We start from the raw sequence: 18,586 nt of genomic DNA, 5'->3' as shown, positions 1-18,586 counted from the left end.
GAAAAGGAGCACTTTACTATATTTCATTACACTATATAAAGGGCTTATTGATCAGGCACTTTATTATGGGGACAATGTAAACTCTCAGTGTCGGAGAACTAGACAGCGTTTAGCAGGCACTGGGAGACATTTTTTATGGTTCTGGTAGTTCTAATATCATGGCGTTATTTTTAACTGTGCCTCTATCTGAAGACTCGGTACAGACCGGATAATTCACTCTGCCTAGCAGCGCATGTTTCTTACTGATTAAGCGTTTTTAGGCCCGGAGGGCAGCTGAGTCAAGTCCGGATTGTTTGCCAGGAGAGAGAGAGGTCTCCGGTCTTGCAGTCTGGTTGGCACCTCAGCAAAGCTGCTGAGGTGTAGGGGTGTCATTTTTATTAGCTTATGGCCTTTTGGGTACCTTTTTTTACACATGCAGTAAAAAAGTTGCACTTTTAAATTTAAAGGGACAGTAACGTTTTTTGGGGTTTTTTTGCATTCAAACTTCACCTCCTGGTTTTTTGCATTCAAACTTTTTTGTGTCAAATTAAAGTTTTTATTGCATAATTATACTATTGTGATTCAGTGTGGACCAAGGAGACTTGCAAAGTGTTACTTGCTCCTTGTGTTTTGATGTAAATGTGGAACCACCAATCCCTTTTTGTCCCTCATGTATTGAAAGGACTTTAGGTTATAGAGATAAAAAAAAATTCTGAGCAAAACTTTTCAAAGGTGGATGCTGTCCAAGAGTCTAATGACGTGGTTCAAGGAATGCCGCAGCTTTCTCCCCAAGCGTCCCAGAATGTACCGCCCTCACAAGCAGTGTCCTGCACTTCTGCTCTAGCTCCCGCTGGAGTTACCTTAAAAGACATAGCTTCCCTCATGTCTTCTACAATTTCTGATGCATTGTCTGCTTTCCCAATGTTGCAGGGCAAACGTAAGAGGAAAACCAGACATTCAGTATGTTTTGATGCAATTTCGGAGGTACCCTCCCAAGGTGTTAGGATTTGCTAAGTTCTTTATAGAAAACACTACTACAACAGCTAACTGCTAATGTAGGACCACTCAGTCTCACACCTTACCTCGGATTCCCACAGATTGAACTTAAGGGAACCCTGATATGCTCATTGATCTGAGGGTCACTACAGCAGGGTAGCTGAGTGAATACGGAACCTTCACGCAACAAAGACTGCTAGCAGCAGAAAGGAGAGTAATTGATGGAGAATAGCAACTCAACAGTAGTGAAAGAGTTAAATACTGCAGGTGCCTTGATTCAGTCACACAAGCAGTGAAACATAAAATGTATACAAAAGGCTTTAACAAACACACCAGCAATCACACAGCACTTAGTTATCTGAATAAACTAATCAAGCTGAGAGTGTAATATAATCCATAATTTGATAATGAATAGTAGTTATATCCAAACTTGTCCAATGAAAGCATAAGTAGCTGTGTTGGTCTTATGAAGCAGGTAGAGTTGAAATTATACAAACCGTCATTTGCGAGCAGATTTGAAGGTAAGTTTGATAAATACTAAAGTATGCTTAGGAAGTCCGTTATGAACAAATGGTAGCAATATGTATCTTTGTCAAAGTTATTAGTATGCAAGGTAGTAAGTAGAGGAAATAGTTTGAGGCATACATAACTATTTGTCAGCTAAAGCATATGATTCCCCAGCAAGTGAGCGTTGGTTACACAGTTAATATGGCAAGCTTGCAGATAAATGAAGTTGCAGTAGTACATACAGTTCGTATAATGCAAAATATACAGACCAGTATTACAGGAGGTGGCAATGAGCAGAGTAATACTGTTACCAGACAGCAAACAGTCCCAGCGGTACCACAGAGAGCCTGAGACACAGCCGCGGCGGGAGAATGTCGGGCGTGACGTCACACGCTGCAGGGAGTAACTTCAATACAGGAGAGACAGAGAAATCTCTGTCTGAAATAAACGGTGAAAGTCTCTAAGCACAAAAGAGCATAAGCAGGTAGATTCAAGCAAGTAGAAACTCAAGGTGAGTTTAGAGAGCAATGTAATGAAATACAATGTTGTATAAACGGCTAGGTCTCTTCAGAAGCAGCTTGTCACTGAGCAACAAATTACCAAGCAATGAGTTCTGTTGGGAGGTGCCTTTAAATAGGGCTAGTGAGTTCACTTTCTTAAAGGTACAGCATGAAAAGAGATGAATCCCTGACACAAGGACACGAAGAGGAGGGTACTGCTGTAGCATCTGAGGGTGAAATCTCAGATTCAGAAAGTTTATTGCCTCTGACGGATTTGGAGGTTGTAACTTTTAGGCTTAAACTAGAACACCTCCGCCTGTTGCTTAGGGCGGTTTTGGTTATGGTAGTGGTTGTCCCTGAGAAGTCTAGTAAATTGGACAGATACTTAGAGGTTCCTTCTTACTCAGATGTATTTCCAGTCCCAAAGAGAGCTTCGGAGATTATTACTAAGGAGTGGGAGAGACCAGGCATACCCTTTTCTCCCTCTCCTATTTTTAAGAGATGTTTCCCATAGCTAACTCTTTCAAGGAGGCTTGGCAAACAGTTCCTAAGATGGAAGGGGCTGTTTCCACCTTAGCAAAGAGAACTACTATTCCCATAGAGGATAGTTGTGCTTTCAAGGACCCTATGGACAAGAAGTTAGAGGGTCTACTTAAGAAGATGTATGTTCACCAGGGTCTGCAATGGCAGCCAGCTGCATGCATTGCTACTGTCACTAGCGCGGCGGCATATTGGTTTGATGCACTGTGTTAGGTTTGACACAGGGGTGTAATGCATGCAACCTATGTGATCCGCTCAGTCTCGCACCAAACCTGAGACTCTATGAATATATAGAGTCAAGTTCTTGCTCATAAACGTGAGGGGACTAAGAGTAGTCAGAAAATATGAGAACGTAGTTAGCTGTGATAATATTAACAGGGAGTTGTGGAACAAGAATCTAATAAAGAGACAAAGATAAAGTGTGGCTAAAGAGAGCTAGTTAAGTAGCAGGAATGCCAGTATTATAAATGAGTGACTGTGTATGTTTGTATGAGATAGTATGTAGAGAATGGCTCTTTGGGAATCTGAACCAGGTTAATTGGTCAACTTGCTATGAAAGTCCTGCTCAATTGGAAGGCAGTTGGTTTGTATTTACTTGCAAGTCCCTGATAAGCAGTTCATAAACATTTGCTCTTGGCAATCCCTTGCCGTAAGTGATTAGTATCTAGCTGTGCACCAATGATGTTAGCCACTTGTGAGTAGTGAGGTGTGTAGCAGAGTGACTATTTTTGATACTTGTGATAAACTTGTGTGCTGGGTAGATACTCCTTCACTTGTGGGCTTGCTGGCACTTCGGAGGGGACCGGATCAGATGTGGTCGGCTGCGTCTTGTTACTTGTGCTGCAGTGTCAGCGTGTGCGGTGACGGCTTGTCAGAAGTGAGGAGCTGCACAGTAAGACAGCGTGCTCCGTGAGCGGTGTGGTTGCGGATCTCTTGCCGGATGACTGCCTAAGCTGTGAGAGCTTGAGTGCAGCGTGAGCTGCGTGAATAGTTACAAATGTGTCCTGGTGAGCTGCAACAATGTTGCTATTAAGTAGCTGTTGATGTATTCAAATAACGCTATAGCTTCAGAAGTTTTGGAAAGTGGTTTCCAGGGAAGCTCTTGATTGTGGGCTAAGCACAGTGTTTCTTATCCGGCTAAACTAACCTACAAAATCAATACTTAGCCCTGAACAGAATGAGGAGGGGCCTTAAATAGACTTTGGCATGTGTTCCTTAAAGGAACAGCATAGAACATTACAACTGTCTGAGTCTCTCAGGACTGAGACTTCCTTGGAGGAGATACGAGACAGGATAAAGGCTCTGAAGCTTGCCAATGCCTTTATTATGGACGCTTCCCTTCAAATTATTAAGTTGGGAGCTTTATGGTTAAAACCTTGGTCTGCGGATGTGTCCTCCAAGTCTAAGCTTTTGGCTATTCCTTACAAGGGCAAGACCTTGTTTGGACCTGGCTTATCGGAAATTATCTCTGATATCATGGGAGGTAAGGGTCATCTTCTCCCTCAAGATAAGAGAAACAAACAGAAGGGACAACAGAGTAATTTTCGTTCCTTTCGAAATTTCAAAGGAAATTCTTCATCTTCCTCCTCTAAGCAGGGACAACCAAAACCTGCATGGAGACCTAACCAGTGTCTAAACAAATTTCTAAGGGTTCTGTCCTTCAAGATGTAAACTATTCATTCCATTCTTCCCTTAATCCAGGAGGGTCAATTTATAACAACAGTGGATTTAAAGGACGTGTACCTACATGTTCCTATTCACAAGGATCATCACAAGTTCCTAAGGTTTGCCTTCCAGGACAAACACTTCCAGTTTGTGGCTCTTCCTTTCGTCCTGGCCACTGCTCCTAGAATTTTCACAAAGGGGTGGCGCCTTATCTAGACGACATTCTAGTCCAGGCGCCATCTTTTCAACAAGCAAGATCCCACTCCGACATAGTGTTATCTTTCCTGAGAACTCACGGGTGGAAGGTAAATTTGGAAAAGAGTTCCCTAGTTCCAGACTCAAGAGTCACCTTTTTGGGAACCATTTTAGATTCCCTGTCTGAAGATTTTTTTTCTGATTATCGATACTTGTCTAGTTCTTTAGTCCACTCCTCGGCCGTCAGTGGCTCAGTGCATGGAGTTAATCGGGCTGATGGTGGCGGCAATGGACATCATCCCGTTTGCTTGTTTCCATCTCAGACCTCTGCAGTTAAGCATGCTCAGGCAATGGAACGGAGATTATGCAGACTTGTCTCCTGGAATAACTCTGGACCAGGAGACAAGGGGCTCTCTTCAATGGTGGTTGTCTCTGGATCATCTCTCCCAGGGAACCTGCTTTCGCAGACCATCTTGGGTGATTGTGACAACAGACGCCAGCCTTCTGGGGTGGGGAGCAGTCTGAGGCTCCCTAAAGGTTTAGGGAGTTTGGACTCTGTCTGAGTCTGTTCTTCCTATAAACATTCTGAAAATAAGAGGGATCTACAATTCTCGCCTGGCCTCAGTTGGCCACGGTCCAGTTTATCAGGTTCCAGTCAGACGATATAACTTCAGTGGCTTATATCAATCATCAGGGAGGAACGAGGAGTTCCTTAGCGATGACAGAGGTAACCAAGATAATTCAGTGGGCGGAGGCCCATTCTTGCCGTCTGTCGGCGATCCACATCCCAGGGGTGGACAACTGGGAGGCGGACTTCCTGAGCAGGCAAACATTTCATCCGGGGGAGTGGGAACTCCATCCGTAAGTGTTCTACAACCTGATTCTCAAGTGGGGTCAGCCGGAATTGGATCTCATGGCATCTCGTCAGAATGCCAATCGCCCAAGATACTGGTCGAGGTCCTGGGACCCCCAGGCGGCACTGATAGGTATGCTAGACTGAAGGTCCAAGGGACCGCCAGAGCATCTATTTCCTCCGTTTGCTCTTCTTCCTCGGGTAATTGCTCAAATCAAACAGGAGAGGGTTTCGATGATCCTCATAGCACCGGCCAGGCCTCGCAGGATTTGGTATGCGGATCTGATGCAGATGGCATCTCTGCCACCTTGGAGACTCCCGTTGAGGAAGGACCTTCTGATTCAGGGGCCCTTCCTTCACCCAAATCTAGTTTCTCTGAAGCTTACTGCTTGGAGATTGAACTCTTAATTTTATCCAAGCGGGAGTTTTCTGAATTGGTCATAGAGACCATGATTCAGGCTTGTAAGTCTAACTAGGAGAATTTACCATAAAATCTGGCATAAATATCTCTATTGGTGGGAATCCAAGGGCTACTCGTAGAGTTAGGATTTCTAGAATTTTGTCTTTTCTCCAAGAGGGTTTGGAGAAGGGTTTATCGACTAGTTCCCTAAAGGGTCAAATCTCGGCCTTATCTATTTTGTTACACAAATGTCTGGCGGATGTCCCAGATGTACAATCATTTTGTCAGGCCTGTGTTCAAACCAGTTACTCCTCCATGGAGTCTTAATTTAGTTCTCAAAGTTCTTCAAGGGGCTCTGTTTGAGCCTATGCATTCCTTAGATATTAAGTTGTTATCTCGGAAGGTTTTATTTCTTGTTGCTATTTCTTCGGCTCATAGAATGTCAGAGCTCTCGGCATTGCAGTACGAATCTCCTTACCTTATTTTCCATGCAGATAAGGTAGTTTTACGTACTAAATTAGGATTTCTTCCTAAGGTTGTTTCTGATCGGAACATTAATCAGGAGATTGTGTTTCCGTCTTTGTGTCCTAATCCTTCCTCTCAGAAAGAACAACTTCTGCACAATTTGGACATGGTCCGTGCTTTAAAGTTTTACTTACAGGCGACTAAGGACTTTAGTCAGTCTTCTTTGTTTGTGATTTTCTCAGGAAAAAAACGTAAGGGACAGAAAGCTACGGCTACTTCTCTTTCTGTTTTGCATATGAGACTGCTGGACAGCAACCTCCAGAGAGAGTTACGGCTCATTCCACGAGGGCTGTTGCTTCCTCATGGGCATTCAAAAATGAAGCTTCTGTGGAACAGATTTGCAAGGCTGCAACTTGTTCCTCTCTTCACACTTTTTTTTCAAAGTTTTACAAATTTGACACTTTTGCCTCGGCTGAGGCCGCTTTTGGGAAAAAGGTTCTTCAAGCAGTGGTGCCTTCCGTTTAGGTTCCCTGTCTTGTCCCTATCATCTGTGTACTCTAGCTTGGGTATTGGATCCCATTAGTAATTAAGATGATCCGTGGACTCATCGTGTCTTAAAGAAAATTTATGCTTACCTGACAAATTTATTTCTTTTTTGACACGATGAGTCCATGGCCCGCCCTGTTCTTGTAGAGAGGTTGTTGGTTATTATAAACTTCAGACACCTGCACCTTGGTTTTTCCTTTCTATCCTTAACTTCGGTCGAATGACTGGAGTGGGAGGGAAGGGAGGAGCTATTTAACAGCTCTGCTGTGGTGCGCTTTGCCACCTCCTGCTGACCAGGAGGTGAATTTCCCATTAGTAATTAAGATGATCCGTGGACTCATCGTGTCAAAAAAGAAATAAATGTATCAGGTAAGCATAAATGTTCCTTTTTTTTTTTTTTTTTTCCAAAATATTTTTGGTGTTTAGCTCCTTGCAATTTTTTGAGCAGTGTGATGTTTGGTGGATGGGGTTTGTGTGAATGAGTTTAGCCCCACATATGATGTTAATGCTGTTTAAAGTTGCTCTTTAAATAAAATTATTCTATGACTCAAGTGCTGGGTTTTTTTTTGTACTATTTATCATTAGGATAGTTGGACTTGACCCTATCCCAGGCACGAGCACAGTGTTAGTAATTTATTTGAGTATATCAGCGGTGCTGTCACATAATTTTATTTTATAAGAAATATACAGTATATGTTTAAAGGGTTGGCTACATGTGTCGTATAATACACATGAGAGAAAGTAGTAAGAAATATATATGGTTAAAGGGGTTGCTGCATGTGACGTATAATACACGAGAGAAAGTAGTAAGAAATATATATGTTTAAAGGGGTTGCTGCATGTGACGTATAATACACGGGAGAGAAAGTAGTAAGAAATATATATGGTTAAAGGGGTTGCTGCATGTGTCTTATATTATACGAGAGAGTAGTAAGAAATATATATGTTTAAAGGGGTGGCTGCATGTGTCGTATAATACACAGGAGAGAGAGTTGTAAGAAATATGTATGGTTAAAGGGGTGGCTGCATGTGTCGTATAATACACTGGAGCGCGAGAAGTTAGAAATCTATATGGTTAAAGAGTTGGCTTCGTGTGGAATATAATACACAGGAGAGAGAGAAGTAAGAAATATATATGTTTAAAATGGTTGCTGCATGTGACGTATAATACACGGGAGAGAGAGTAGTAAGAAATATATATTGTTAAAGGGGTGGCTGCATGTGTCGTATAATACATGGGAGAGAGAGTAGTAAGAAATATATTGTTAAAGGGGTGGCTGCATGTGTCGTATAATACATGGGAGAGAGAGTAGTAAGAAATATATTGTTAAAGGGGTGGCTGCATGTGTCGTATAATACATGGGAGAGAGAGTAGTAAGAAATATATATTGTTAAAGGGGTGGCTGCATGTGTCGTATAATACACTGGAGCGAGAGAAGTTAGAAATTTATATGGTTAAAGAGTTGGCTTCATGTGGAATATAATACACAGGAGAGAGAGAAATATATATGTTTAAAGGGGTGGCTGCATGTGGCATATAATACATGGGAGAAAGAGTAGTAAGAAATATATATTGTTAAAGGGGTGGCTGCATGTGGCATATAATACATGGGAGAGAGAGTAGTAAGAAATATATATTGTTAAAGGGGTGGCTGCATGTGGCATATAATACATGGGAGAGAGAGTAGTAAGAAATATATATGTTTAAAGGGGTGGCTGCATGTGGCATATAATACATGGGAGAAAGAGTAGTAAGAAATATATATTGTTAAAGGGGTGGCTGCATGTGGCATATAATACATGGGAGAGAGAGTAGTAAGAAATATATATTGTTAAAGGGGTGGCTTCATGTGGCGTATAATACACTGGAGAGAGAGAAGTAATACATTTAAGTGGTTAAAGGGGTGGCTGTATGTGGAATATAATACACAGGAGAGAGAGAAGTAAGAAATATATATGTTTAAAGGGTAGCTCCATGTGGCATATAATACACAGTGAGAAGTAAGAAATATAGGCAGGACATCTGTGAAAAAAGATCACAAACCGAGGGCGCCTCCTAGTGTCTCACTGGGATTGCAGAGAGATATGCAGATATCTTGTGTTATAGTTAAACTCATAAGAGTGGCAGCACCCTATTGTGCTGAGCAGAGCATACTGGGATCTCTGTGTCTAAGCTCACTGGTCTCAGGCCATGGAACAATTCATACAGATTCCCAGTGTCCGCTCCGGATCAGATAAAAAGCTCAGGCTTCCAATAGGTTCAATATTTGTTTATTTAAAATGAAAAACTAAGGGTGCAGACAGTCACCCAAAGTGTATAAAAACAATGTAAAATACAGATTGCAACGCATTTCTCAGCTGTGTTAGATGTTTCATCAGGCATCTGTTACTGAACTGAAAGTACTGGCTTTTAAATTCAAACTGACCAATCCTAACCCCATGGCAGACCGCCCCCTCACCCTTCAATCAGATGTAATTCATTACTGGGATTAACATCTCATTACATATCTTAAAGAAGTATGTACAAAATCATGCAGATTACTCCCACTATTGTGCCCGTATAATGCTGCAAGTAAACAATAGACTCCTAAATCGCAATGCAAATATGCATAAAGTGTCGTCATGTCTAGTAAGGTCGCGCTTTAATACACATAGCACTCTATTGCAGGGGACAACCAGGGGGAACCAACATTGTGAGTGACATTTGTGAGCACAGGAAATTAAATTGTTTAGATGCTTGTTTGCACAACAATTTGAATATTCATGTTGTCGCATGTGGCCGATATACATTTTTAAAGTGTTTGCTGGTGGCCAATAAAACTTAGGTCAAAGAGTTTTTGTAAGAACTATGAAATGAAAGATGCACATACGGATTTAAACCGCTAATGTTATATAAACACTTTATGCATATTTTCATTGTGATTTACTTGTATACTTGCAGCATTATATGGACGCAATAGTGGGAGTCATTTGAATGATATAATTCTTTAAAGAGACAGTCAAGTCCAAAAAAAACTTTCATGATTTAAATAGGGAATGTCATTTTAAACAACTTTCAAATTTACTTTTATCACCAATTTTGCTGTGTTCTCTTGGTATTCTTAGTTGAAAGCTAATTCTAGGAGGATTATATGATAATTTCTTAGACCTTGAAGACAGCCTCTAATCTGAATGCATTTTTACCACTGGAGGGCATTAGTTCATGTGTTTCATATAGATAACATTGAGCTCATGCATGTGAAGTTACCCTGGAGTGAGCACTGATTGGCTAAGATGCAAGTCTGTCAAAAGAACTGAGATAAGGGGGCAGTCTGCAGAAGCTTAGATACAAGGTAATCACAGAGGTAAAAAGTGTATTTATATAACTGTGTTGGTTATGCAAAACTGGGCAATGGGTAATAAAGGGATTATCTTTTTAAACAACAAAAATTCTGGTATTGACTGTCCCTTTAAGATATGTAATGAAATGTAAATCTCAGTAATCAATTACATCTGATTGAAGGGTAAGGGGGCGGGTCTAAGATGGGTTTAGGATTGGTCAGTTTGAAGTTAAAAGCCAATGCTGCATGTGGCGTATAATACAAGGGAGAGAGAGAAGTAAGAAATATGTTTGTTTAAAGGGGTGGCTGCATGTGGCGTATAAACCCGAGGGAGAGCGAGAGTTACTGACCATGGTAATATGTGGCTAACTAACCTTTGCACTCCCTAGATAGTGTTATCAACAGTGGTTCTGTCCATTAAGTAAGAAATATATATGGCTAAAGGGTTGGCTTCATGTGGCGTATAATACACGAGAGAGAGAGAAGAAAAATATATGGTTAAAGGGGTGGCTGCATGTGGCTTATAATACATGGGGGAGAGAGAAGGAACATATATGTTAAAGGGTTGGCGGCATGTGTCGTATAACACATGGGGGGAGAGAAGTAAGAAAAATATATATATATGGTTAAAGGGGTGTCTGCATGTGGAGTATAATACACGGGAGAGAGAGAAGAACTATATATGGTTAAAGGGGTGGCTGCATGTGGCGTATAAAACACGGGGGAGAGAGTTACTGACCATGGTAATATGTGGCTAACTAACCGCGGCCTCATGTACAGTGCGTGATACTTGTTTTGGCCACACACTCACTTTACTTCCCACCAGCTCTTATGTGCCAAGTGATCACTTGTCCACTCAACAGTCAAGAATGGAAAATAAATGTCTTACCAGCCCAGGAGTGAAATGTAGTGATCAGATTTACATATTATCTGTATAACATCTCACTAATAACCCAAGCGAGTAGGAGCTTAAAGCAACGTTAATCACCTGGTAAATTTAAATGTTAATTATGTTGTCCCGTTTAGTGCTCCACATCACTCCAGCTGATGCTTAGCATTGCGCATGTTGATGTAAGGTTTGTGCACAGCTGTTACCGTTATTGTGCTGATGTTGCTGCCTTTGCGAGTTTGGACTCTGTAGTGAGCGAAGCAGCAGACAATTTTTACACACTACAACACTCGCTCTTTAAGTTTGTAGCTGGGCAGATGTTGTCCCTAGATGCTTCCACTTCACTTTGTTTTCCCCGGACAGAAATTTCACAAACGTGCGTGTAGGAAAGGCGACATCCTATGACGGTGCCACGTTTAAAGTCACTGAGCTCTTCAGTACAACTTACTGTAATGCCAGTGTTTGTCTAAGAAGATTTCATTGCTATTTGCTCGATTCACCTGCTAGCAATGGGTATGTCTGAAACACCTGAACTCAATAATTAGTACGGGTTCTGTGACCATATAGTGTATAATGTGGTTACCTACGGGTTCTGTGACCATATAGTGTATAATGTGGTTACCTACGGGTTCTGTGACCATATAGTGTATAATGTGGTTACCTACGGGTTCTGTGACCATATAGTGTATAATGTGGTTACCTACCGGTTCTGTGACCATATAGTGTATAGTGTGGTTACCTACGGGTTCTGTGACTGTATAGTGTGGCTACCTACGGGTTCTGTGACCATATAGTGTATAGTGTGGCTACCTACGGGTTCTGTGACCATATAGTGTGAAATGTGGCTACCTACGGGTTCTGTGACCATATAGTGTATAATGTGGTTACCTACGGGTTCTGTGACCATATAGTGTATAATGTGGTTACCTACGGGTTCTGTGACCATATAGTGTATAATGTGGTTACCTACGGGTTCTGTGACCATATAGTGTATAGTGTGGCTACCTACGGGTTTTGTGACCATATAGTGTATAGTGTGGCTACCTACGGGTTTTGTGACCATATAGTGTATAATGTGGTTACCAAGTCCTTTAACTGCATAGAACCCAATAAATCTCATTGGTTCTTTATAAAGAGTTTGTAGCAAGTGATTAAAATGATCTGGGGCCCTATGAAATAAATAACTTACCTGACATGCTGAGAGCGTAAAGTGATGGTAAACTCTCCCCTTTTGTATAAACAAATCTGTGATGTTAGTGATCTGTTAGATGGAGTTTAATTCATCAGTCATAATGAAGATGCTAGAACTTCTTAATGTAGCGCTGAAAATTCTATTGCCCCCTGCTCCAGCTGGCCCCTTCAAGAGTTTTTTTATTTGTTTTTGTTTTTTTTTTTCATAAGGCAGCGGTGTGCTTATCTGTGCTCCCAAGGCAGCGGTGTGCTTATATGTGCTCCCAAGGCAGTGGTGTGCTTATCTGTGCTCCCAAGGTTAACAATGCCTGGGAACCCTACAATACTATATATAAAAATTGGTATGCAGAACAAACCACACCGCTGCCTTGGGAGCGCAGATAAGCACACCGCTGCCTTGGGAGCACAGATAAGCACACCGCTGCCTTGGGAGCACAGATAAGCACACCGCTGCCTTGGGAGCACAGATAAGCACACCGCTTCCTTGTGCTTATCTGTGCTCCCAAGGCAGCGGTGTGCTTATCTGTGCTCCCAAGGCAGCGGTGTGCTTATCTGTGCTCCCAAGGCAGCGGTGTGCTTATCTGTGCACGCCTGCGCTCCCAAGGCAGCGGTGTGGTTTGTTCTGCATACCAATTTTTATATATAGTATTGTAGGGTTCCCAGGCTTTGTTAACCTATGACTGGAACTGTGTTTGCTTACACAGGGAGGAGAGCACACTGGGCAACTGTTGTGCATATCTTTACAGCTCTATTTATTATGATAAATTCATGTAGAATGTGCTTTAGTAGCTGTTCACTTCTGTGAATATAACTAACGCCCTTGTGTCACCTCTCTCTGCAGGTACGATAACATGGCTGAATTGTTTGCCGTTGTGAAAACTCTGCAGGCACTGGAGAAAGCTTATATCAAGGACTGTGTCTCCCCCAGCGAGTGAGTGACGTGTGTCTGTACATTAGCTGTTGGCTTTGTGTTCTACCAAATGGGCTTCCCCTTAAAGTGTTCCACATACCCACTGCAGAGTATGACCTGTATGGGGAATTGATCCTTTCTTTATTTTTGTATTTTCCATGTCTAAACATATGTAAGAATTAAAGTGCCAGTTGTAGCTGATCAACGTGTGTCTCACCAAAACCTCACTGGGAGATTCATTAGTGCTATCCTGGTTACTTTTCTACTGAGAATATGTTTGTTATTCATATTCCTACAGGCAACCGTCGCTATTACAAATAACTAAATAAAGGTAAATGTTTTGCACAGAGTACCCTTTAAGAAGTCCTCAGGACCAAACCTCTTATTAAAAGTTCCATGGATCACTTACTTCAAAGAAGAATTACTCCTGAACCTACTAGCATCCTGAGCACATGATTCCCTTCTCTGACAGTGATCAGAAGAGATCCTGTGTCACACACCAGGGGTATAGGGCAGGCAGTGATCAGAAGGGATCCTGTGTCACACACCAGTGGTATAGGGCAAGCAGTGATCAGAAGGGATCCTGTGTAACACACCAGTGGTATAGGGCAAGCAGTGATCAGAAGGGATCCTGTGTAACACACCAGTGGTATAGGGCAAGCAGTGATCAGAAAGGGATCCTGTGTCACACACCAGTGGTATAGGGCAAGCAGTGATCAGAAAGGGATCCTGTGTCACACACCAGTGGTATAGGGCAAGCAGTGATCAGAAGGGATCCTGTGTAACACACCAGTGGTATAGGGCAGGCAGTGATCAGAAGGGATCCTGTGTCACACACCAGTGGTATAGGGCAAGCAGTGATCAGAAAGGGATCCTGTGTCACACACCAGTGGTATAGGGCAAGCAGTGATCAGAAAGGGATCCTGTGTCACACACCAGTGGTATAGGGCAAGCAGTGATCAGAAGGGATCCTGTGTAACACACCAGTGGTATAGGGCAAGCAGTGATCAGAAAGGGATCCTGTGTCACACACCAGGGGTATAGGGCAGGCAGTGATCAGAAGGGATCCTGTGTCACACACCAGTGGTATAGGGCAAGCAGTGATCAGAAAGGGATCCTGTGTCACACACCAGGGGTATAGGGCAGGCAGTGATCCGAAGGGATCCTGTGTCACACACCAGTGGTATAGGACAAGCAGTGATCAGAAGGGATCCTGTGTAACACACCAGTGGTATAGGACAAGCAGTGATCAGAAGGGATCCTGTGTCACACACCAGGGGTATAGGGCAGGCACTGATCAGAAGAGATCCTGTGTCACACACCAGTGGTATAGAGCAGGCAGTGATCAGAAGGGATCCTGTTTCACACACCAGGGGTATAGGGCAGGCAGTGATCAGAAGGGATCCTGTGTCACACACCAGGGGGGAATAGGGCAAGCAGTGATCAGAAGGGATCCTGTGTCACACACCAGGGGGGAATAGGGCAAGCAGTGATCAGAAGGGATCCTGTGTCACGCATCAGGGGTATAGGTTTATAGCGCTGCGGAATCTGTTGGCGCTCTACAAATAACCGATAATAATCCTGTGTCACACACCGGAGCATAAAGTAGGCAATAATCAGAAGGGTGAGGGGGGTGCACATCTGTCTATCGACAGACGTGCACCCCTCTCTCACACGTATACTGACAGATGTGAACCCCCCTTACACCTCTATACCAAGACGTGCACCCTTCTCACACATGTATACTGACAGATGTGAACCCCCCTTACACCTCTATACCAACAGACGTGCACCCCTCTCACACACGTATACTGACAGATGTGAACCCCCCTTACACCTCTATACCGACAGACGTGCACCCCTCACACACGTATACTGACAGATGTGAACCCCCTTACACCTCTATACCGACAGATGTGCACCCTTCTCACACACACATACAGATGTGAACCCCCCTTACACCTCTATACCAAGACGTGCACCCTTCTCACACATGTATACTGACAGATGTGAACCCCCCTTACACCTCTATACCAACAGACGTGCACCCCTCTCACACACGTATACTGACAGATGTGAACCCCCCTTACACCTCTATACCGACAGACGTGCACCCCTCTCACACACGTATACTGACAGATGTGAACCCCCCTTACACCTCTATACCGACAGACGTGCACCCCTCTCACACACGTATACTGACAGATGTGAACCCCCCTTACACCTCTATACCGACAGATGTGCACCCTTCTCACACACACATACAGATGTGAACCCCCTTACACCTCTATACCAAGACGTGCACCCTTCTCACACATGTATACTGACAGATGTGAACCCCCCTTACACCTCTATACCAACAGACGTGCACCCTTCTCACACATGTATACTGACAGATGTGAACCCCCCTTACACCTCTATACCAAGACGTGCACCCTTCTCACACATGTATACTGACAGATGTGAACCCCCCTTACACCTCTATACCAACAGACGTGCACCCTTCTCACACATGTATACTGACAGATGTGAACCCCCCTTACACCTCTATACCGACAGACGCGCACCCCTCTCACACACGTATACTGACAGATGTGAACCCCCTTACACCTCTATACCGACAGATGTGCACCCTTCTCACACACACATACAGATGTGAACCCCCTTACACCTCTATACCAACAGACGTGCACCCCTCTCACACACGTATACTGACAGATGTGAACCCCCTTACACCTCTATACCGACAGATGTGCACCCTTCTCACACACGTATACAGACAGATGTGAACCCCCTTACACCTCTATACCAACAGACATGCACCCCCCTCACACATGTATGCCGACAGACGTACACACACCTCTATACCGACAGATGTGCACCCCTCTCACACACGTATACAGAGGTGTGATGGGGGTGCACATCTGTCGGTATACGTGTGTAAGAGGGGTGCTCTTCTGTTGGTATAGGGGTGTTGAAGGGTGCACGTCTGTCGGTATAGTGGTGTAAGGGGGGTGCACATCTGTCAGTATACATGTCTGAGGGGTGCACTTCTGTTGGTATAGAGGTGTGTGGAGGGGTGCACATCTGTCAGTATAGAATGTTAGGGGGTGCACGTCTGTCAGTATAGAATGTTAGGGGGTGCACGTCTGTCAGTATAAAATTTTAGGGGGTGCACGTCTGTCAGTATAGAATGTTAGGGGAGTGCACATCTGTCGGTATACATGTTTGAGAGGGGTGCATGTTGGGATATGTGTGTCACAGGGGTGCACGTCTGTCAGTATAGAATGTTAGGGGGTGCACGTCTGTCGGTATAGAGGTGTGAGGTGGTGCACATCTGTCAGTATAGAATGTTAGGGGGTTCACATCTGTCAGTATAGAGGTGTTCGGGGGTGCACGTCCCTCAGTATAGAGGTGTGAGGGGGTGCACGTCTGTCAGTATAGAGGTGTGAGGGGGTGCACGTCCCTCAGTATAGAATGCTATGGGGTGCACGTCTGTCAGTATAGAGGTGTTAGGGGGCGTACGTCCCTCAGTATAGAGGTGTGAGGGGTGCACGTCTGTCAGTATATGGGGTATGTTAGTGCATGAAGATTTTTATGTTGACATTTATGTAACGTTCTGAAGTTGATGCAGGTTGATTAAGGTCTATTATGGCCTTAAAGGGACACTGAACCCAAATTTTTTCTTTTGTAATTCAGAAAGAGCATGCAATTTTAAGCAACTTTCTCATTTACTCCTATTATCAATTTTTCTTCGTTCTCTTGCTATCATTATTTGAAAAAGAAGGCATCTAAGCATTTTTTTTGGTTTCAGTACTCTGGACAGCACTTTTTTATTGGTGGATGAATTTATACACCACGACCCCAACGGTTTTCTAAAGTAATTTTGTCAATACGTTCTTCTCAGTGTTTCTAAGGTGTCTATCTAACACACTTGTTTTCAAACCTACCCTCAAGCCTCCCCAACAGGCCAGGTTTTCAGGATTACCTTGCATGAGAGCAGGTAAAATAACCATGTTTTTACTAATAAGCTGATTATTTCACCTGTGCTTGAGTTCATATATCCTCAAAACGTGGCCTGTTAGGGAGGTCTGAGGACAGGTTTGAAAATCAGTGGCCTAACAATACAGACACTCCACTTGGCCCTCGGAAGTACTCCAAAGATGTGTATATCCAAAATAAGGCTGCTGTGACCCCATCGTTTGTAATGCTAGGGGCTAGCAGTATATAACTCATGTCCAGTCCATGCAAACGGATTCAACCAGAACCGTAGTGCAGCACAAATTGATTTAAAAAATGAATGTGCAAGAATCTGTTGGGGTCATAATCAGCATAAAACTCTTCATTCACTAACATAACCGGCAATAGAGGATCCGGGATTGGTTGGGAGTGGTCACGTGACCAGACAAGAACTCTGACATCAGAGGTAAGCCGTTCCTTAAAGGGGCAGTACACTGTAAAAGTGTTTTTCCATTAATGTATTTTAAATGACTTGTTATACCAGCTGTAGAGTATAAAATATTTGAGAATTCCAGGATGCATTTCCAGGTTTGTGTATATGAAGTAGCTGGTTTTGTGCTTTGAAACCACAGCCTATTACAATGGGTTGAACTTAAAGGTAATATCAGATCTCATTATGTTATAACTTTGTGTAAACACACTTGCTTCCTTATCTTATATTTGTCTGCAACACCAAAGCTCAATACATAGAGAGAACAATGGAAAATTATCATTTTATTGTTTAACTATCCTGCACCCCACTGAGAGTGTAACTTCTTTTGCTGGCTGTGTTTACTTAGGCTTGTCAATAGCATATACTCCAGTATCGAAACTTTCAGTATAGGTGGCTATAACACAGGCTAAATCAGCTTTTTCAAATGCTTAAAAAGGAGTAAAGGAGCTACTTGTAAACAATGTAATACACTCTAGCAGGTAAAATGGATCATTGGGAATAATTTTAAAGGGAAGAACATTTTTGGGTGAACTGTCCCTTTAATAATAACAAACAAAGACTTTGAACCACATAGGACTTTGGTCATTTCCTGTTTATAACTTATACTGACTGTCTCGCTTTCTTACATGTAAAGCATAAGACTTTCTAAAGGCATCGTTATATGCACTTTATCATCGTTTGGGTGCAAGTATTCAATAATTCCTAATATAATACAACTTAGTCCAGCAACCTTCCGTTTTTTAGGGTGTTGTTTCCATCTCTGTCTCTCTGTGTATACAAAAAAGGAAAGAGAGAGAAAAAATAGGAGTAAAAAAAGTCAGTGTAGGGAGGGGTGAGGGGTGACGACACAATCTTTATCTAACTACCTCTTTGTTATCTAACAATCCTGCAGCCAAATCATACATGGTGTATGTATGCTGTATTTTATTGTAAATCTCAGTCCATGTGGGAGTTCCAGTCTCCCAGTATCTGGCTATACACGTTCTAGTGACAAAGGATTCTGATAAAAGTGTTGCTATATTTGTTATAGGTGCTTATGTACTCCTGTAGAAGGGCCTGTTGTATCGAAAGATTGAGTTCCTCTTCCAGAACTTAACTGAGAAAGGAGGACAATTGTCTCCAGATCTTTTTGACCTCCCTGCAATCCCACCACATGTGTCTATATGTTCCCAGTTCA

General features: G+C 42.9%; 1 protein-coding gene across 1 annotated transcript in view; it reads left to right on the top strand.

Annotated features, from left to right (window-relative positions):
* VPS28 (VPS28 subunit of ESCRT-I) overlaps window positions 1–18,586 on the top strand; it is a 103,211-nt gene that overhangs the window by 16,833 nt on the left and 67,792 nt on the right. Inside the window, exon 5 of the mRNA XM_053705707.1 lies at window positions 12,888–12,977. Within this exon, the coding sequence (XP_053561682.1) occupies window positions 12,888–12,977 (90 nt within the window). The remainder of the gene's footprint in view (window positions 1–12,887; window positions 12,978–18,586) is intronic.

The sequence above is a fragment of the Bombina bombina genome, chromosome 3 (assembly GCF_027579735.1).
Source record: "Bombina bombina isolate aBomBom1 chromosome 3, aBomBom1.pri, whole genome shotgun sequence".
Classification (NCBI taxonomy): Eukaryota; Metazoa; Chordata; class Amphibia; order Anura; family Bombinatoridae; genus Bombina; species Bombina bombina.
This window is presented reverse-complemented; position numbering and strand designations above follow the sequence as displayed.